Here is a 22,176-nt window from a genome sequence, read left to right on the forward strand (position 1 = left end):
GAAACGTTGGCCTTCCTGCTCCTCTGATGCTGCTTGGCCTGCTGTGTTCATCCAGCTCTACACCTAGTTATCTCAGATTCTCCAGCATCTGCAGTTCCTACTATCTCTGCACTGTCTATAATGCTGCTTAACTTTACGTTTTCAGCAAATTTGGTTATATGACTTTGTATGACATTATCCAAGCCATTGTAAATAATGTGAATAATTGAGGCCCTAACACAGATCCTTGTGGGACACCACTGGTCACATCTGCCAATTTGAGTCCCTACCCATTATCTCTATTTTCTGTTGCAGGCCACTATTCCAATTTCCCAGTTATGTTAGTAATTTGCCCTCAATTCCATGGCCATTTACATTAGTTAATTGTCTCTTATGTGAGACTTTATCAAATACCTTCTGGAAGTCCATATAAACAACATTCCTAGAGATTCCCCTATCCACTATCTTAGTCACTTTAGTCATTGTTAGGGCAACTCCACTGTGCTCCCCTACTTCATTTAACACCCTCAGATGGAAACTGCCTGTTCCTGGGGGTTGTTAATCTTAATGCCATTAATTTCCCGAACACTGATGTTTTACTTAGGTTAATTTTATTCATTACCTGTTCCCAATCCACTGTTAATTTCCTCAGGACTTCTGACAAGCTATTTTCATTTTCTACTGCAAATACTGAGACAAAGCAATTAATCAACATGTCTGACATTTCCCCATAGTGATTGACAATATCCCCACTTTCAGTCTTTACTGGCCCAACATTGCTCATGACCATTTGTTTTCCCTTTATGTATCTAGAAAATGTTTTCTTAATTTTGATGACCCTACCAAGTTTCCTTTCATAATTCCTTTTCATAGCTCTTATGAGCTGCTCTGTGGCCCATTGCTGGTCTTTGTATCTCCCATTCAGCAAGATCTGTTTTTTTTTGCATTTAAGCCCTTTCTTTTATGCTTTCCCTTATCACTTTAGTTGTCCATGGCTGTTTTTTTTTCTGTGAAATGGAGCTTTTCACTCTCAGGTGTATAAATTGGATTTGTATTGTATTAAATATTTCTTTAAACATCCTCTACACTTCTTCAGTTGTTTTACCCGTTAGCAGATTTTCCCAGTTTACTATGGACAGTCTCTGTCTCATTTCGTTAAAGACTGCCTTACCTAAATCTAAATCTCTAGTAGTTGATTCATGCTTTTTGCATGCAAATGCTACATTGAACTCTATCATTTTATGATCGCTAATACATTTTTGCAGACAATTAAATTAATAAGTAAATCTGGTTCAATACTCATTACCAAATGCAATATTGCTTATCCCCTTGTTGAACCCAGAACATATTGCTGTACGATGTTGTCCCAAACATATTCCAGAAATTCATTACCTTTCTGACAGGTGCTTATCTACCTCTCCCAATCTATGTTAAAGCTAAAATCCCCCATTAATACTATTCTGGCATTGCTACAAACTTGCCTAATTTCTGCATTTGTACAATCTAGCACTTCAGAGCTGCTACACAAATACCTATTACAGTTTTAAATTCTTTACTGTTCCTAAGTGGCACCCATATGACTTCCACTGAGTGCTGTACTCTCATATCCTGTCTCATCATTGAAATAAGTCCATGCTGACTCTGTCTAATCCTGTTTGTGTCCCAAGTGCTTTGCAATTAAATCTTTTTATAATGAACATTTTCCCTATGACCGATGTCAGGCTAACTGGTCTATGATTCCCTGTTTTCGCCCTACTTTTTTAAACAGTTGGGTTACATTAGCTTTCCTACAATCCAAAGGAACTGTTTCCGAGTTCATAGAATCTTGAAAAATCATCAATATGCATCTATTATTTCTAGGGACGCTTCCTTAAGTATTCTTAAATAGATTAGGTACTCGTTAAGTAGATTATCAAACTATGGGGATTTGTCGGCCTCTCACCCCATCAATTTCTGCAGTACTGATTTCCTTCTGTTCCTCTTTTTCTCCCTGGACCATTGTTGGTAAATGACTACAAGCTACCTTTAATTCAGCAATTTATTAAAAAATCTCACAGACAACCGAGTACTGAAACAGTGATTTCAACTTTATTGCATGTCACAACCAAAGTACAACACATTAAGTAAGCAAATTAAGTCTCACAACTCAACTTAGCTATTACCCACTTAATGGTGGAATTTAGCTATGATTCAACCAACAGTGTTCTGTCTGCAAGTATCCAGAGTTCGATCCTTATGCAGTGTTGTTCCTCAAAGTTCTGCTGCTAAATTGTTCTGGTGTTGAATTCTTATACAATTTTCTCTCTTTCAAGTTTGTGGTATGAAATTATTGATGATTTTTTAGATTCTTTTATCCCCAATGTTGATAATACTTTTAGAGACCTCAAGTCTTTAGTTTGCTTTCTTTTCAGAAATAGCTCCCTTGTTCCTTGTAATATTTGGGGTTAGGAATCTTTGTCACAGGTTGTCCTGCAATTAACCCCCTTATTTAAGGGTATTCCTTCTACAGGCAGTCTTAATTGCCCATTTGCCACGAGTCAGCAGGTTAACAAGCAGTGTTATCTCCTCTCTCCCAGGAAACAGCTTGTTAATGTTCCTTCGACTCCTTCCCAGGAATGGTTAATAAACATAATGTTTTTAATTCCTTTATAACAGCTTTTCCTTGTCCTTTCATCTCTGGAAATGATTTATTCCGAAAAGAATTATTGCTGATTCTTTCAATCCATGAAGTTATTGAAGTTTTGAAGTTTATATTGTCATAATATGTGTTCCCCAACATTTTTGGCACGTTATTTGTGTCTTCCTTTGTGAAGACAGAATCAAAATGTATGTTTAATTTGTCTGTCATCTCTTTGTTTCCCCATTGTAGCTTTTCCTGTTTCTGCTTATAAGGGACCTTTGCTTGTCTTTGCTAATCTTTTTCTCTTTACCTAAATAAGAAGCTTTTACAATCATTTTGTATGTTCCCTGCAAGCTTACACTTGTACTCTATATTTTTCCTTTCTTAACTAAATCCCTTTATATTACTTCGATGAAATCTGGGTCTGCTGCTGTTTTCGGCCAATATGTATGCTTCTTTTTGGGTCTTATACCATCCTTAATTTCCTCTGGAAATTAGCTATAGCCAGGCCACTTTTCCCATTTTTATTTCTGTTCCAGACATGAATAAACAATTGTTGAATTTCTCCATGCACTCTTTAAATGTTTGCCTTTCTCTATCCACTGTCACCTCTTTACGCAAGAGATGCAAGTATTCTCCCTCTTTAAGAACAATTCTATCATGTTATGCTCACTCTTCCCCAAGGGACCTTGCATACCTAGATTGCCAATTATTCCTTTCTCATTATGCAATATCCAGTCTAGGGTGGCCTGTCCTGTAGTTGGTTCCTTAATGAAATGACCCAGAAAACCATCTTTGCACACATGCCAGGAATTAGTCCTGTACAATGTTGTTACTGATTTGATTTGCCTAATCTATATGCAGATTAAAATCATCCATAATAACTGTTGTACCTTTATTGCATGCATCTCTATTTTCCTGTTTAATGACTTCCCCAATGTTATCACGACAGTTTGGGAGCCTATATACAACCCCCACTATCAATTTCTGCCATTTGCTGTTTCTAAACTCTCCCCAGACAGATTCCACTTGGCCAGAACTAAAATCCTTCCTTGCTGTTTTGTTGATGTACTGTTTAACCAGTTTTGCTATCCCACCTCCTTTTCTTTTTGTCTGACCTTCTTAAAAACTGAATACCCCTGGGTATTCACTTCTGATCTCCGGGCACCTTACAGCTATTTCTCTGCAATCCCAATGATATCACATCCATTTCGTTTATATCTATTTGAGCGACTAATTCATTCACATTATTGCAAATGCTCCACACATTAAGTTTTCTTAAGGCCTTAAGTTTTCTTGTCTTAACATTTCTAGCGCCATCTATTTTATATAGCACTGCTGCTTGAATTCTCTACTGTCCACTTTTCTTTTTGTCAGTTCTGTCGTTTTGTCCTGGTTTCCCTCTCTACTGTCTCCTGGTATGGATCCCCATTCCCCTTCCACTTTAGTTTAAATACCTAACTGCACTAGCAAATGTGATTACTTTTTATTTATTAATCTAAAATGCAGTTAAGCACATTTTAATTTTCATTTGTTTTCTTATTTCGTAGGATGTAGGTGTTATTGGCAAGGCTAGCATTTATTGTACGTTACGAGTTGTACTTGAATGTATGGCTTCCGAAGGCATTTCAGGCAGCTATTAAAAGTCGACCACATACTGTGGATGTGGAGTCACATGTAAGCAGACCAGATAGGCCTGGTAGATTTTCTTCTCAAAAGGACATTAATGCACCAGATGGGATTTTATGATAATTGATAGTTTCATAGTCACCATCATTGAAAATAACTTTCAGTCTATTGAATTTAAATTTCACTAATGTCCTTTAGGGAAGGAAATCTGCCATTCTTATCCGGTCTAGCCTACTTGTGACTCCAGACCCCAGCAATGTGGTTGACCTCTGGGCAATTAGGGATAGGCAATAAATACTGGCCTGGCTAGCCATGTCTGTGTCCTGTGAATGGATTTTAAAAAAAAGTTTATTCCAAACCGTTCTTGAAGTAAAGTTGATAATTTGTATTTAAGTCCAGTATTACGTTTGGTGAATCAATGTACAGTTTGTAATTAATGTCAGTATATAACCCATATAAACGCTATAATAATTAGACCATTCTACTTGGAACGCACTAACTAAATTGTAAAGGTGTCAAAACATGGTTGTTAGCAGAGTCTCAAGATATTGGACTATTTCAACTGTAGCAGAAAAGACTAAAGGAAGATGTAATACATTTTTTTAAGTTGTGAAGAACTTAAATATAACGAATAATCAAGGATGCTTTCCTCTGTATTCAGAGTCTGTTATGAAGGTCCTTCAATTTAAAACATCAGTGAGAGAAAGGAGGGAGATTAGAAGCAATTCTTTTACACAAGAGTTTTTGGAAAACAGGGACTGTTCTAAAGAAAGAGTAGATACATATTTAGATCATGAGAAAGATTTAATGTTTTAGGAAGAAACCAAAATTAGGTTTAGATTGCCTTGCTGTAAAGAATGCATGTTCTTATTTTTCTATATTTTTGTTTGTGGACTGAAATGGGAAATGGAATGTTTTAAAAAATCAAAGATTGCGGAAGAGATTACTGCACTTTATAAAAGAAGTTTTACTGGTACACATTGTAAGCATTGTTTATGCAGTTGTATGTTCAACTAGTTGGGGGTCGTTTAGTTGTAGGTGAACGTGAGGCAGGGAGTGTGTACAAAATGTGGTTCCTTGACAACAAGTAGCCAATTGATTTGTAGAATATTAACCAGTTGTTCATAACAAGGGCCATCTACCTACTGACAGTGGTATGTTGACTCCCGAGTAGCTGTACAGCTTGTGGTTCAGAACGAGATAGTGGAAGCTTCAAACCTCTGGAAAAGAAAGGGCTGTTGTTTCTGCAGGAACAAAAATACACCTGAAGAAAGCCAATTTATTTTCCCTCACCAGTTGCTGTAAGCTGTAGAGATCTTATAATTTGTGAACCAGTGAAAGACAACCTGAAGAGAGTGTGTGTGTGTGTGTCCTGGCTAAAAGGATCATCTCAACGCCTTCCCAGTCTCCTCTTCTACCCTTAGCACCAAGGCTTTTCGTGTCTGTCTTTGTGATGTAAGGGGGCTGAGTTTTGACTAGTAGATATATGTAGTGATGGTTCATGATTGATTACCTGTAGCTAGATTCTATTTATTTGTAATAAATAATAATTCTTGTTAAGTGTAGAAACCTGGTCTATGATTTCTGTCAACTTGGGTCTTAAAAGACAGGCAATTGGGAAAGTTTGCATACTTTTATAGCATCTTTAACATTTGTGACAACTCTTGGAATAGTGGGCTTTGATTTGCAGTGTTGTACCCCAGTGAGCTGTAACAGTAGCAAAGAGCTCAAAGATGCATAGTGAAATGAATGATCACCTGATTGATTGATTTGATTTATTGTCACCTGTACCAAAGTACACTTACAAGTTTTGTTTGTGAGCAGTACAGGCAGATCATAGTAATCGAGGACGTCCAGATCATAGGGTGAAAAAAACTTGGACAGAGTAAGGCGTACAGGTTACACCACACAGGACATATGGGAGGCAAGATCAACATTAACAACATCAGCATTATTTGAAGTTAGACAGTCCAGCCATCAGTTTAATAATGGCAGAGAAGAAACTGTTCGTGAACTTGTTAGTTCGTGTGTTCAGGCTTCTGTATCTTCTGCTTGACGGAACAGGTTGTAAGAGGGTATGGGTCTTTGATGTTGGCAGCCTTTCTGCACAATGTTTAATTGGAGCCCATGGATGGGAGATTGGCTTTTGTAATGGCCTGGGCTGTACACACCACCTTTTGTAGTTTCTTACGGCCCTGGGCAGAGCAGTTGCCGTACCAGGCCGTAATGCAACCTGAACAGCATGCCTTCTGTGGTGCATCTGTAAATGTTGGTGAGGGTCCTTATGGACATGCCAAATTTCCTGAGCCGCCTGTACTGTATGCCTCTGTAGTTCTATTAAAGAGTACTAGTAAATTCTGTTTGTGCAAATAATAAACATTTCAAAGTTTATGTTAATCGTTATTTTCTTTTTCAAAAATTGTCTTTAGGCATCAAGCTTTAGGAAAACTGGCATTGGATCTTCACAACGCAAAAAGATTGGGCCAAGACCTGATCTAACAGAGGAACAAAAGCAAGAAATCCGGGAGGCTTTTGATTTGTTTGATACTGATGGTTCTGGAACTATTGATGTAAAGGAAATCAAGGTACTTTTAAATAATACAATCATCATTGTTATGTGATAGTTAATATTCATTTAAAATCACACAATAACGCATATGATATTAAAAGTTGCAGAATGGGTGGAGTGAGCAGTTAATAAAACATACAGTATCTATTAATATGGGCACTGGTCACAACAGCAAAGAGGTTATACCGTATTTGTATAAGAAACTAGTGTCACGATTCCAGCTGATGGTACTACTGGACAAGTCAAATCCCAGAATGAAATATGCCAGGATAGATTATATAAGTTTTATTTTAGTTAACACAGTGGTCATTTGCTGAAATATAGTCAGAATTTATTCAGTCACAGAACAGATGTTTATTCCACAAAAGATGAAAAACAAAATAAATAACCTAGGTATAGAACACAGTTTGAAGTATCTTAAATAAAATGCAGCAAAACAAAATCACATATATTCTCCAAAATCATCAATTTACTGTGATCCGAATCCAGATAAATTATACCTCTATGTTTAATGGTTAAGTTTGAAATAGCTGATTGTCTCCCAGTTCTTTCCTATGGACTGTAAAGTCTTCTTATATGAACAACTGAGAGCATAGACTTTCTCAGCTTTTTAATAGGCTGCGGATTTCTAACCAAATACTCCGGTTCTGGAAGCTTTCTCCTCCCCAAAGGAAACAATACCAACTTTGCTAATCTAACTTCATGACTAAAATTTTCATCTCTGGAGCCATTCTTGTAAACCTCTTCTGCACTCTGTCCAATGTGTTCACATCCTTCATGAAGAACTGTACATAATATTACAGCTGAACATATTACAATCATTCATAGAATTTTAATTTTACAATGGTAGCATATGGGGTTAGCTACTTTGCTGAAGGGATTTCTTTTAAAAAAAAACTAGATAGATAGTCCTTCCGGAGCAGTGATCTAATCCAGTATGTGCCAGAGAGCAGGGGTTCTGGAGTGTTGATGGGAGATTTGTTTTGTTTTTACTATGGTGATTTACAACCAGCAGGGTAAACATTGAGGGCTATTAGCTTGTTTTGGGTTCAGGATAATCAAGGATTGATGTTAACTTAGAAAGGACAGAGATTAAAAGATTTTGGGAAGTTGACAGGAGATTTGAGTATTAACGGAAGCAAATATAATTGGTGTCCTGAAGAAGGAGTACAGAATAGTTCAGGGAAAGCACAGCTACCTCAGTAGAAAAGTTTCACTTGTGCAAACTATAAAAGAACAGTTATGTTTGCTTCAGATACTATAAAGCAAGAGTTGCTTTGATAATGTATCTTACTGCATCTCAAGATGAAATGGGATTTTTAAGATCTATTATTCTCTTATGAACAGCATTTTGATAATACAGCCTCCCAATATTGTGCTATAATGTCAATTAAAGAATATACACTGAATTTCTGAAGTTAGTCTTGGGCCCAAAACCACCTTGAACCTCATTAATATCTGCATACAGATTATAATACATTTTAAATCAAATGATTTTGATCCTTTTTAAAAAGTTTTAAAATTTTATTGACAGTTGCTTGATAACCTTCATGGCAATACCTTGTGTTGATGCTGCAAATGTAACTAATTAACCACTGCAATCTATAAATTTAATACAAAACAGACTTGGGCTATGATTTTGTTAAAAATTGACAATAGTGTGCTGGATTGTACTGGTGAAGTAAGGTCCTCAGCATGTACACTCATTGCTGAAGCTTAAAATCTCTCCCTACACCTAAATGTTTTGACTGATGTTCTCTCAGTGAAGATTGAACAATCATTGCTCCTTACACTATGCCAGTTCAAAACTATATCATGGTATGTAAAATGCTTTTGGACTTCTGAAGATTCTGAAAAATGCTGTATAAACTCAAAACTGGTTATTTAGTCAAAATACCAGCTTGGATGTCTCCTGTTTAACATTCAAAGTTGTAAAGTAGATTATTCATGCAGCAACATTATTTCTGGAATAGATAGAAACCAGATTGCTTCTCTGAGGCATGAAATGCTTCTATTCATATTACACTTTGCTATTTACAACATACTTGCGCCACCTTTATCTGAATTTCTCAAATTGGGTCAGAAGGTCTGGTCAGTTGCATCAGTATTATAAAGTTTAATGATAACTAGTGATCATTTTTGATAACTTTTTTTTTCTTAGGTTGCCATGCGTGCACTAGGATTTGAACCTAAAAAAGAAGAAATAAGAAAGATGATTTCAGACATTGACAAAGAAGGATCTGGTAGCATTGATTTTAATGACTTCTTAGCTATGATGACTCAGAAAATGGTGAGGTGCTATCTACATTTATATAAAATCAAAAATTATTGTTCAGATCTTATTGGTAATGAAAAGTTAATCAAGAATCTGATTAAACTAGTGTACCACTTCATTTATCTCAGAGTGAGAAAGATTCCAAAGAAGAGATTTTGAAAGCTTTTCGATTGTTTGATGATGATGGCACTGGCAAAATATCATTCAAGAACCTTAAGAGAGTCGCTAAAGAACTAGGTGAAAATCTAACAGATGAGGAATTGCAGGTAATATTTTTGTGTATATTTTATCTGTATAGGAAAGTATTACTTGTATGAGCCACCCGGATGTAGTATTTAAGGCATTTTTCAGGCTGGGTACTCAGTTTTAATTTTTTTTTTACTTTGGCTGGAAGGATGGCTGACTGACTTATAAATTAAGAGGTGAGACTAATGCGTGAGCCAAAATATGAAACCATTTTCTTTCCATGGTCATTTGATATTTTTTAACTTCAGGTCAAATATCATACGACACCAGGTTATAGTCCAACAGGTTTATTTGAAATCACAAGCTTTTTGAGCATTGCTCCTTCAGCAAATGTGGTGAGATAGGCACAGAATTTATAAGTAAAAGATCATACAACTGATGCAAATATCTGAATAAACCAGAAGACTGGGTAGTTTGCTTTGAACAATAGTCTGTATAAGGTTTGGTGATTGCTTGAAGATGAGAAGTGGGAGGTGTAGGGAAGATCTTGGAGTGGTGCTCTTCATCATGGATAACGTGTTGAAGGCTGCAAAGAACATGGCATAGTTTCTCCACTCTAGGAACGTACTGGACGATGAAGGGTCATATCCCATGTCTGTCTTCTGAGGAGGTCATTTCAGTCTTTCGCTGTGGCCCATCAGAACTGGCGATCGATCAGTTGAGCATCATATTCCATTCTTATGAGGGCGTCCTTCAACGCCTTAAGGTGTCTGTCGTGTTCCTCCTGATGTGAGCAGATTTGTATTTGCAGATACATTCTATTTTGTTCAAAAAGCACACAATTTGTAGACACAGTCAAATAATGTGGCATTCTGTAAATTCCTGCTTTGGACATAAAACCAGTCTGACTCCAGGTTAAAACAAGGCCTCACACCTAAAATGTAATGTCTGACCTGAGATGTCCTCTCTCGTATACACTGATAAAACCTTTAGTTACCTCGGGGCAGTGACTTGTAAGAAGTTCTGTGATTTGGATTTTAATCAATCGAAACCTGCATCTCCTTTCTAACTGATTAAAGAATTAACAGGAGGGAGTCAGTCAGCCATTTTAGATTTATTCAATACATTCACATCAGTTGTATGATCTTCTGATCTTTTATTTAAATTCTGTGTCTTGATGCCTCTCTCACTACACCTGATGAAGGAGCAACGCTTCGAAAGTTGTGTTTTCAAATAAACCTGTTGGACTATAACCTGGTGTCGTGTGATTTTTTTGACCTTGTCCAAGACAGTCCAACACTGGCACATCACATCTTTTACTTAATTCCTCTAATTCTCTTTTCTCCTTTTCTTCTCTGTTCAATATTTGTGTTTTGGCTAAGCCTGACTTGTGTCGAAGTTTTGGGGAGGTGGTCTGTTGACGTGAGGCCGAGCAAGAAGGAGGTTATCTTGCCTGATCTTATAAAATTCGCCTCAATAATTACGTACCCCACCCCATAGCATCTTTCCTGTCTGATTTCTGCCCCATCTTATCACTCACCATTTCTGGAACAATTCGTCAATCAACACATATCCCAGAATTCACCATCATTCTATGTCATTGTCACCTTGAACAGCCTGTTGTTCACCTGGAAAGGACTGTCTGTCTGGAGCTGCCCTGCACAGTTGCTAACCTTTTCCCTGGACATGGCAGAAAGGGGGAATTTGGCACTTGTTTTGCAGACAGGGTTCTAGACTGGTATGGGTGTTTAGGCGAGACTTTCTCCTTCTCAGGACCTGCAGTAGAGGCCACGACACCAGACTGTGCCCTGCTTTGTCCGAGTTGCCACCCGGATCAAAGTAGTCTCAGCTGTCTGGTGGAATGCATAATGGTGTAGGAAGAAGAGCATGTCTTTCTCTACTGCAGCCGGGTAAGGTCAGCCATCTTCTCATTATTCTTGCAACATATCCCCTGATCAGTCTCACACACCCAGTTCCTGCCAGCACAAACTCTGCATGCACTGTGCTGCCTATACACTGACTTTGTCCCTCTTTCCACCTGCACGGAAAATGAGCGCTGTGCCATTCACTTTCATCTCCTGCAATACCTGCCTCTCTTTCATTCCGGAAGGAAAACTGTCGGCAAAAGGGCAGAAGAGTCAGAATGGCAGTGTGCTGCTACTCATTCAGCTCCTCGCTCTTTATGAAGAGAGGATCCAGTCTCTGACTGCCCTGAGCAGAGTCTGCTGCTCTTGATATTGTGTTGGGACTCCCATGTGAATAAGGCAAGACACCAAAGATATGAACTTGTGTCTCTAGTTGAAGGAGCAAAATGCAAAAAGTCAAGGAAATGCAAGGCAGGGATGTTTTGAGGATCAGGATGGTCTTAGTGTGACTAAGTGCTGTGACAGCAAGGGAAAAGCCTGGAAACGCAGCCTGGTCCAGTCCGTTAGCTGGGTGCACATCCCCAAGCTTGGACTGTCCTTGCTGCAGCATTATAATGATAGCTGCGAGTGCAGCCTGCGATAACGCATTGAAGTGCACAAGGGACTTGTAAGTGAATTGGATATGCGTCGTGAGGTTCTTTGAGGATGACCTATGTCAGATAACAAGTTAGTGGACGTGGTGTGCACATAGCTGCTGCCTGTGGACCGTGCCTGATGGCCATATTTTGGCGCCTGGTTTCCAAAATCAAGGTTGTTCAGAGCAAGCAGCAAGCTGTATCCACCAGCTACGTTTCCTTGCCTACTTTTCCTGATGTCTAGCTGTTTGGCGGTTTGGTAAAATGGGTCTCTGAATATTAATGATTTGAGTTGTGGCATTAACAAGGTGGTTAACAAGCAGTAATGACCATCAGTAGGTATGTCACTGCTGCTAAGCAAGAATATTGCCACACTCCTTGTGAAAAGCATAAAAGATGGAGAAAGATGATCTTGACATCAAGATGGACCTCGCCACACTTATTGCCTGATTCTGCTACACATATCACCAATGGCCGTGTTAATCAGACTCCCAAAGGATTCTGCCCAATATTTGACATATCATTGTTTCCCACTTATGTACTTTGTTTATTCTTATTATGCCTCCCCGTTTTTTTGTCACACTTCTTTCTTCTCACCATATATTCTTTGCATTTGTTTCTCCTTCTTACCGCATTATCTCAGTTGTTTTTCACTCTTCCTGCTTGATTTTGCTGTTTCTTCTCTTGTAATCACTCATTTTTCAGTCACTCTTCCTTTGAAAGGCAAGCAGTGAGTGTTCTTGAGCAAATTTCTCTTCATGTGAGCGTCTCCTATACCAATAGCTCTTGCGGTTGCAGGAGTCATTATTAGATGGTGATGTTTACTTTCTTTAATTTGCTCCCCCACCCTTTCTGCTCCCAAATCATGATTTGGTTAGCTACTGGTAAGCTAAAGTTCATGATTTGGGGAACTGTGGTTGATAGCATAAAACGGTCGGATATAGGTTGAGTGCACCTACAGGCTGCACCATAATTTCACTTTAGCTTTGTTTTGAATTCACTTTTTCAAAATTGTTGTCATCATGAAATTATAGAACAGTGTGGCACAGAGTAAGCCTGTTTGGCCTTTTGTGCTGGTTCCTTTATAGAGCAATCCAGTTAATGGCATTTCCCTGATATAACAAGGTGCAGCGCTGGATGAACACAGCAGGCCAAGCAGCATCAGAGGAGCAGGAAAGCTGACGTTTCAGGCCTAGACCCTCCTTCAGGAAAAAAAATGAAAAAAAAAATTTTTTCTCCATGTCTACATTTTTTTTCCTTCAGGTGTGTATCCAATTCTCTCTGGAGGCTACGATTGAATATGTATCCACCACCCTATCAACAACACATTCCAAATCCTAATTACTTTTTTAAATGAGATTTTTCCCCATGAAGCCTTTGATTTTTTTGCTAACTACCTTAAAATCTGTGCCCTCTGATTATTAACACATTAGTCATTAGAAACCCATCCTTTATTTACTCTGTAAACTCTTATCATTTTTAAACAGTCCTTAACTCTTTCTGCTATAAAGAGAATAAGTCCAAATTCTCCAGCGTATCCGCCCAGTTGCAGTCCCTTATATATTATACTAAATCATTTCTCTAATTCTCTAAATCTGTCACATCTTTCCTAGAATCTTATGGACAGATTTAAATAGTATTGCAGCCGGGGCCAAAGTAGTGTTTCCCTATCTTTTGTACTTGTGTCTCCTTATGCAGCCCAAAGTCCTATCTGTTTCATTAGCTTCTTTGTCCATCTGCCTATCTTCAAAGAATCATGCATATTCTTAAGTCCTTCTCCTCTCGCACCTTTGGTGTGTATCTGTTGGAAACATCGTGTCTGTGGGGCTGAAGAATTCCTAGAATACATTTCTAGGAGATAGCTGAGTGAGCAATTGAGAAAAAGAAGTGAGTCTCTGTTTTTGGGGTGGAAACTGGAGATAATATAGAGAATGTTAAACTGATAATTAAGTAGGCAGTCCTGAATGATTGCATAAGTTGTGATAATTTGAAGGAAATGAGCTATGAGCAATGCTATGACATCACAGTGTTGGTGGTTGCTGATAGAAGCAATAGGTATGAAATGCCAAAACACTAGCAATTGAGGATTCCATAGTGAGCATGATAATTATTTTGCAGGGTCCCTAATGATGTTGTGATCTCCAAGTTGCAGTATAAGTAGTTGTGATTGAGCAAATTATTTTGGGGAGGAAAAGTAAAATCCCAAAACCAAAGGTTCAGATTTAAGCTGTGCAGTTCTGTCACGTCGAGTTATGACTGGTGGTGGACAATTAAGCACCTCGCTGTAAATGCAGGATTCACAAATATCCCCATTCTCAATGATGGGGGAGCCCAGCACATCAGTGCAAAAGACCAGGCTGATGCAACTTCAGCTAGAAATGCTGAGAGGACAATTCAACTCTCTTCTCCTGAGATTCCCAGTATCACAGATGTGAGCTTTCAGCCAATTTGGTTCACTCCATATGGTATTAAGAAATGGCTGAAGCCACAGAATATTGCAAAGATTGTAGGCCCCAAGAATATGCTGGCAATAGTATTGGAAATCTGTCCTCCAGAACCAGCTGTGTTCCTTGCCAAGGTGTTGCAGTACAGGTACAACATAGACTTCTACCTGACGGTTGTGGAAAATTGTTCAGGTACATCTCCCACAACAAGTAGGACAAGTCTAAACTGGCCTAATTGCAATCATAAGCAAACTTGGAAGTTGTTATCAACAGTGCTGTTAAGCGGCACTTACCCACAATAACCTACCCACTGATGCAGAATTTGGGTTGCCTCAGGCCCGTTTAGCTCCTGAATAATTTTGGCTTTAGTTCAAACATTGATAAAACGCTGAACGTGAGAGTGGAGATAACAGTGACTACCTTTTGACATCAAGGCACCTTTTGACTAATTGTGATATCGAGAAACCTGAACTGGTGTCAAGGGGAATTGGGGTAGCAGTGGTTTTGGTGGGGAGGACCTACCTAATATCTGCTTTCTAACTATGGTGTAAGTCAGTTAAACATTATGGATGTGCAAATAGACCAGCATATTCAGGGAATAAAGAGATGCACTGTGAGTTACAAATTTCTGGAGCTTGCTAATTAACTAACATTTCTCCATCATTTGCTTTGCACACAAACAAACCTGCCCTTCCTGTCTCTGTTTTTATGATCTTGCTGAATTTGCACAATAATTTCCCATCAAACTTCTCACAGAAACTTAAGAATGAAATGTATCAGCAGAGCTACATTTTCAACAATGTGATCGTTGATGTTGCAATCCCAATCAAGTTCTCAGATCCATAAAGGGAACAATTAAGATTATTCAATATTTCTCCTGCATACCGAATTTTATTTGAGATTTTAAAAAAAATTTTAAGAAAATCCAGTCGCTTAAATTCTTCTCCTGTTCCAGCCTGTTGAGTTCCCATTAAATTTCACTTCTACTCCTTCAGTTAATCAAATTTAGCTTTCCCTCCTTCTCCCTTGTCCCCATGTTTCTTTCTTAATCCATAAATCTCATTGGCTAGGCGGAAACATTTATAACCACTGTTCATTCAGGGCCCATGGTCTTGCAATGTCTTTATGAGCTTACACTTCCAACAAGTTGCATTAAGCACATAAATACTTTGAATTGAGGGATTCAGGAAAATGTCTGAACAGCATATGTCACATGATACTCAAGACCTGGCCAATGGTGTTACCTCCCATAAAGCAATGAATCTCCACGTTCGCTGTAAAAAGTGGCACTGGTGATCTGCTAGTATATGTATCTATGTATGAATACTATTCTAGCAAGACTTTTTCTTTAAATATGTTTATGAAATGGGTTTACAGTTTCATAGTCACATAGGAAGAAATGCAGCTTCAAGTAATGTTTTAAAAATTTGTTTCTATTTATAAACAGGAAATGATTGACGAAGCTGACCGTGATGGTGATGGCGAGATAAATGAACAAGAATTTTTGCGGATCATGAAAAAAACAAGCCTCTATTAATTTTATATTGTTCTCCAGTCCTAAAGTAGTACTAGTTGTGACTTGTTTTTATTTAATTAATAAAGAATGAAGAAAAGCTGTTGCGTTTTGGTATATTTGAACCCATTATTAGTTATTTAATATTAATAGAGGAAATACAAACTTAAACAGTTGATACACATTTCACTACTATTAATCATTTACTCATTTTCATAGAAGACATCTAAAAATTACATTTCTGCTCATTCTTTAACTCCCTGTTGCTCCAAGTTTTATTGCGTAATTCAGTTTCTATAGTATTCTGAAGAAGCAGTTAATAATGACCTTTTAATTTCTGATCATTATATTCCACTTTATGAAAGCAAGTGTCTTTAGGTGTCACAGAAGTAAAGATGTCACAGTTAAAATTTCTTGCAGTACATAGTCAACTGGTACTGTAATTTAAAAAATGCAAAATAAGCATTCTGATAAAACTGTGATGCTCTTAAGTCAAATATTAACATGAAAGTTTTGTAATTATATAAAGGATCTTCTTGTCAATGGTGGTGTTCAAATCACTCCTGTCTGTCTTTTTTTTAAAATCTTTATTGGAAATGGTCTGGGTTTGTCTAATTGTTATTCATATAATTATTAATTTAACAATTCATCTGGTGTCTGATAGAATCACTGGATAAGGGGGAACTATAAGTTGAAGTAAGTGTATTAAATGTAGAAGGATTTTTTAAAATGCTGTTTTCATTTTATACATTTTGAATTCTGAAAAGTAATAAATGTTATTGTTGTAAAATCAAAATACTGTGAGTGGTGAAAGTCTAAAATAAGAACAGAAGAAGCTGTAAAACCGCCAGACCTGTGGACAGAAAATTTATGTTTCAGGTTGATGATCTTTTATCAAAGCTAGAGACAAATAGGAATAAGAGTTTTTAATCTAGTGGAAAGGGGTAGGAAGAATAAAGGAGTTCTGTAATGGGGTCATCCATAAACAAGACTGCCTTGGTTGACTTATTGTTTCACGCCTTCCTACTTTGACTCATTTTGTCTCCCCTTCTACAATCTCTACATCTATACCTCTTTTGATGCCCTAAATGACTTCCAAAGTTTTCAATTTCCAGCTTCCTCCTCTCTGTGGAGGTCCAATCCTTCTAAACTTCGATCTCCCACCAGGACAGACTTGGAGCTTTCTGCTCCTTGCTCAAAGAAGCCCTACCAGTCCCTATCCATCCTGCTTGGTCTGGTTGAGCTTATTCCAATCCTAAACAATTTCTCTTTGAATTCTACTCACTTCCTACAGATAAAATATGTTGCAACAGGTACCTACATGGGTCACCATAATGCCTGCCCTTTTATTGCAAATGTCAGGCATTAATTATTCCAGTCCTACTCCGGTCATTGATGACCAAGCTACCTCTTGTTCCCATCAAGAATTGGAAAATTTATTGACCTTCATGTGGTCCATCTCCGTCTCTTCACTTCCTTAACTTCTCTGCCTCCATTTTTGGGGCTAGACTATCTGCTAATGTTCTCAACAAACCTACTGACTCTCACAGCTACCTTAACTACACTTCTTCACATCCTGATTCCTGTAAGGACTCAATATCCTCAGTTCCTCCATGGTATCTGTTCGGATGATACTGCCTTTCACATTGGCACTTCTTTTTTCCTACCACGTGTGTAACAGGCCCTCCATCATGTCCAATCCATTTCACACTCCTCTGCTGTCACCACTTCCTGGACCCTCAGAACAAGGATAAAATTCCCCTTGATCTCGCCTTTCACCCCACCAACTTCTGTATTCAGCAGATTACCCTTGTCATTTCTGTCAGCTAAAGTGTGAGGCAACCACTAAACACATCACCCCTTCCTCCCCTTTCATCATTCCATATGGTCCATTTCATCAATGACACCCTACTTCTTGGTCACCTCTAAGAGTCCTTCCTTTCCTTATGGTACTTTTTCTGTAAGCATAGTAAATATAACACTTCTTCCAAGTTTTACTTTAGGCAGTTGTTCTTTCAGTTTTGTATGCTGTGTTTACTGCTCAGGTTATGGTCTCCTTTACATCGGAGAGATCAAACAGAGACTGGACCACAGCTGTGGGAATTGCCTCCATTCTTTGTGCAAGCATGACCCGGATTTTCCACTTGCTTGTCATTTTAATTTTTCACCTTGTTCTGATACTAGTTTTTCTGGCTTTGACCCGACCCTGTGATCCAGAGAAGTTGAATGCAAGCTTGAGGAAACCTTTTGTCTTGGCTGTTAGAACAGTGGAGGTACAGATTATGATCTGTGTCTTTTTCTTCCGCTTACATTTCTTAGTTGGTGTTTGTTTCTTTCTTTATCGATTCCAGTTTCGTTCAGATATTCTTTATGTAGCAATTAATGCCTCTTGGGACATGACCTTTCTTTGTTCACTATACCCATTATCATTCTAGTGGGCTGTTCATGAAATATTTTGTCATTAAATCTCCCCTGGCCTCTGCTTATCCTTTGTTCTTCCTGCCCTTTTCTAGTGATTTAAAAAATCATTTCTATTTTCTTCATTTGTAATGTAAAATCAACGTCCTGCAATGGAAACTTATTGGTTATGATTTTGGGGAAATATTATTCACTCAGTTTTAGTACCACAAATGACAAATCATTGAAACATTACAACACCCTAAAATAAAGGCCTCAAAGGATACTATTGGTTTTCTTTTATGAACTTCAATAAATTTTAGGCATTTCCATCATTGAGATCGATGCTCAAAATACATCGGAGTGAGTGGTGAATTGCTCCTGATAGTCCCCAGAATTCCTGGGATAATTAAATCAATGAGACAACCAACTGGGGGGAAAAAAATTCCCCTATAAGTAGAATCGATTGTATCTGAGGACTTGTTCCTTCAAATGCAGAATTATTTTTCCTTCACTGCTGCTGCTAGGATCGTCTTATCAGTGGCAAATGCAGGGGAGGAGCAGCAAAAACTTATGACCAAATGTATAAGTTCGGAGCAGGAGTCAATCTTTCAGCCTTTAGAACCTGCACCACCGTTTACTAAGACGGTGGCTGATCACACTGTAACATCAACTCTCTATTTCTGTTCACAGGCGATAACCTTTCACTCCCTTTCTTAACAAGAATCAATTCACCTTGCCCTTAATAATGTTCAAAGACTCTCCACTGCCTTTTGAGGAAGGGAGTTCTGAAGCCTTATAAATGCCTAAAAGAAATAAAGTTCTCCTTATCATTGTCTTAAATAGATAACCACTTATTTTAAGCAGTGACCCCTAGTTATAGATTCTCACAGAAAAGGAAACATTCTTTCAACATGCAACCTGTCAAACCCCCTCACAATCTTATGTTTTGAAGGTGAATGATGGCAGTCAGTAAGGCTGCTGAGGTAGGGGTGGATGGTTGGGGAACAAGAAGCAATGCTTAGAAGGCCAAAGCCTGGAGATCAAGGGATGGTACCTTGAGTGCAAACATTTATATTATGTCTCATCTCAAACTGTCTCACATAGCATGAATTACTTGAACTGCATTTGGAGTGCATTAGTGAAAAATGCAACCATTTAGCTTTGACCTCACCAGTCCAAGGAAAGCATTTCCTGGTTGTGGCTTTTGTGTACTGAAGTGTGTGTCAGTTTTTTTTTTAAACTTTTGCTGCTGAGTTATGCCTACCAATTTAAGTATTATGGTGTGTGGGAAATTAATGTTTTCCTTGTGTCTTGTGACTTGAAGTTTAAAGCAGCAGTGGTGAATATTGATGATTTTGTTGAATTTTTCTAAATCTGCATCCGTTTCAGTCCTTATACCAAAATAGTAATGCATATGCAAAAAAATTGTTGCAACTGAATTCATAATCCATTAAGGAATAGTGAACGTTTAAAAGCCCCAAAAACCAAAATGTAGCCCCTGAAAATGAAAAAAAGTAGCATCATAAAAATCTCAGATGTCACACAACACTGGGGCACAGTCATGTGACTTCTAAATTTGTCCACCTGAGTCCAACACCAGCACCTCCACATCAAGACAAGAAGTCAGGAGTGCCTGAATGAGTGTAGCTATAACACAACTCAAGCAGCTTGACACCATCCAGGACAAAGCAGCCTGTTTGGCACAATATCTAACATCTTGCATTCACTCTGTCCACTACTGACGCAAGGTGGCAACAGTCTGTACCATCCACAACACTGCAACAACTCACCAAAGGCCTCCTTAGCAGATTTGAAACCTTCAACTTTTACCACCTAAAAGGAAAAGGGCAGCAGATAAATGAGAAAATCATCAACTGTGAGTTTTTCTCAAGCCCCTGGCTTGGAACTATATCACCATTCCTTCAACGGTGCTGGCACAAAATCCTGGAATTGTCCACAATAGCACTGTGGTAACATCTGTAGACAGAGAAAAATGAGTTAACGTTTCACTCTTCATCAGTACTGTGGAAATGTACCAACTTTTAAGCAAGGCAGGGAAAGGTGGGAGGAGAAGAATTGAGTAACTTTGATGGGATGGAAAGCAGAAGAAAGGTGAAAATGATGTTAATAGGACAAGAAACAGGATTTCTACAGAGAGATCACCCAATTAATGATTGGCCTCCCCAGCACAGAGGAAGTTAGATTGTGAGCAGCAGGTAAAGTATACCAAACTGAAAAGTACAAGTTAATCACCATTGAGCCTGGAATGACTTAGATTGTGAGAATGTAAGAAGTAAAAGGAGAGGTGTTCTGTGCTTGTGTTGGAAAGTAAGTGGGTGTTGGGGGGTGATAGAAGAATGGACCACTAGATTTGAAGCATCAACTATATTTCTGTCTCCACAGATGCTGCGAGACATGGTGAATTTCTCTAGAAATTTCTGTTCTTGTTAGTGAACCACAATGTTGTGACTGGTCACTGCCGTTTTGAAATGCAGAAAAGGGAGGGAAGGTGGGAATGACAGAGGAATGATGTATTGAATGTAGAAGTTGTTGAGTTCGAAGATGCAAACTAGAGAAATCTATCATTGTTCTGGTAGGGTGAATGTGAGTGAAAACAGGAGTTCAGGAAATGGAAAACACCGAGTTCACAGACTTGTCAACCAAATAGGGTAATTCTTAGACGAGGAAGAAAGGTTGACACAGAATTACTGGTAAGGAAGATTACATTGTTAGAACCGATAAACTGGGAGAATGGAATAGAATTAATTATAAAAAACAGGGATGTGAGGAAGTTTAGTTAAGGTAGCTGAGTGAGTGCGCTTTTAGTGAATTCTATCTCCAGAATTGGACACCAAGAAATCATGCAAAAAGGCAGAGATGGAATGTGAGGAAGTAAATGTCATCATAATTTTTTTTGTTCAGCTTGAGTGTAGGAAATGCCATCAATACATTCACCAATGTACTGACAAAAGAGGTAAGGGAGAGCTCCTATGTGGTAGATATATTCCACATACTTCACTTTTATGAAGGAGTTCATACTCCTCAGGATCTCATTTAGGTTCACCTCACATAGCTTTCAAACTGAGGTGATGAGATTTAAAAGATAATATCCTCATTACCACCCTGTTAAGTATAAATGATCTTGAGTGATTTCTAACCCTATATTGTTATCACTGGCACTTTTACTTTCTTCCTTAAACTGGAAATGAAGTGGAGGTGCTGATGTTGGACTGGGGTGAACAAGGCCAAAAATCACACGAACCAGGATATAGTCCAAAAGGTTTATGTGAAAACACAAGCTTTTGGAGTCTCGCTCCTTCTTCAGGTGTTATTGAGAGAGATGGCATTAAACATGGAATATATAAGCAAAAGTTCAAAGGATCACAGAGCTGATGTGTATGCATTGAACAAACCGAAGATGGCTGTTAAATCTTTAATCATTTAAAAAGGACATGCAGGTTTTAATTGATTAATATGCAAATCCCTGAATTCCTTTCAAGTCACTACCCTGAGATAACCAAAGGTTTTATCAGTATACCAAACGTGACATTTCAGATCAGACAATGCATTTTATGTGTGAGGCCTTGTTTAAAATCTGTTTGTGTTTTAAATGGGAGTCAGACTTGTTTTATTTCCATAGGAGGATTTTATAAAGTGTCACACTGTCTGCAAAATGTTTGCTTTTTGAACAAAATAGAATGGATCTGCAATTACAAATCTACAAATGCAAATTCACCCCATAGAGTAGTATGTGTGTGTGTGTGTGTGTGAGAGAGAGACAGAGAGAGAGAGTGGGAAAGAGAGAGTGTGTGTGTGTTTTTGAGAGAGAGTGTGTGTATGAGAGAGAGTGCGTATGAGTGTGTGTATGAGAGAGAGTGCGTATGAGTGTGTATGTGAGAGAGAATGTGTATGAGTGTGTGTGTGTGTGAGAGAATGTGTATGAGTGTGTGTGTGTGTGAGAGAATGTGTATGAGTGTGTGTGAGAGACAGTATGTGTGAGACAGTGTGTATGAGTGTGTGTGAGAGACAGTATGTGTGAGAGAGTGTGTATGTGTTGTGTA

At 38.2% G+C, this 22,176-nt stretch overlaps 1 protein-coding gene across 1 annotated transcript in view; it reads left to right on the forward strand.

Moving 5' to 3' along the window:
- The window catches only part of cetn4 (centrin 4), a 24,671-nt gene extending 8,856 nt beyond the window's left edge, over positions 1–15,815 (forward strand). Inside the window, exons 2-5 of the mRNA XM_020516638.2 lie at positions 6,658–6,813; positions 8,959–9,087; positions 9,201–9,338; positions 15,650–15,815. Of these exons, the coding sequence (XP_020372227.2) occupies positions 6,658–6,813; positions 8,959–9,087; positions 9,201–9,338; positions 15,650–15,739 (513 nt within the window). The 3' untranslated portion in view covers positions 15,740–15,815. The remainder of the gene's footprint in view (positions 1–6,657; positions 6,814–8,958; positions 9,088–9,200; positions 9,339–15,649) is intronic.
- Positions 15,816–22,176: the final 6,361 nt, after the last annotated feature.

This window comes from Rhincodon typus, chromosome 1 (assembly GCF_021869965.1).
Source record: "Rhincodon typus isolate 14 chromosome 1, sRhiTyp1.1, whole genome shotgun sequence".
NCBI classification, from domain to species: domain Eukaryota; kingdom Metazoa; phylum Chordata; class Chondrichthyes; order Orectolobiformes; family Rhincodontidae; genus Rhincodon; species Rhincodon typus.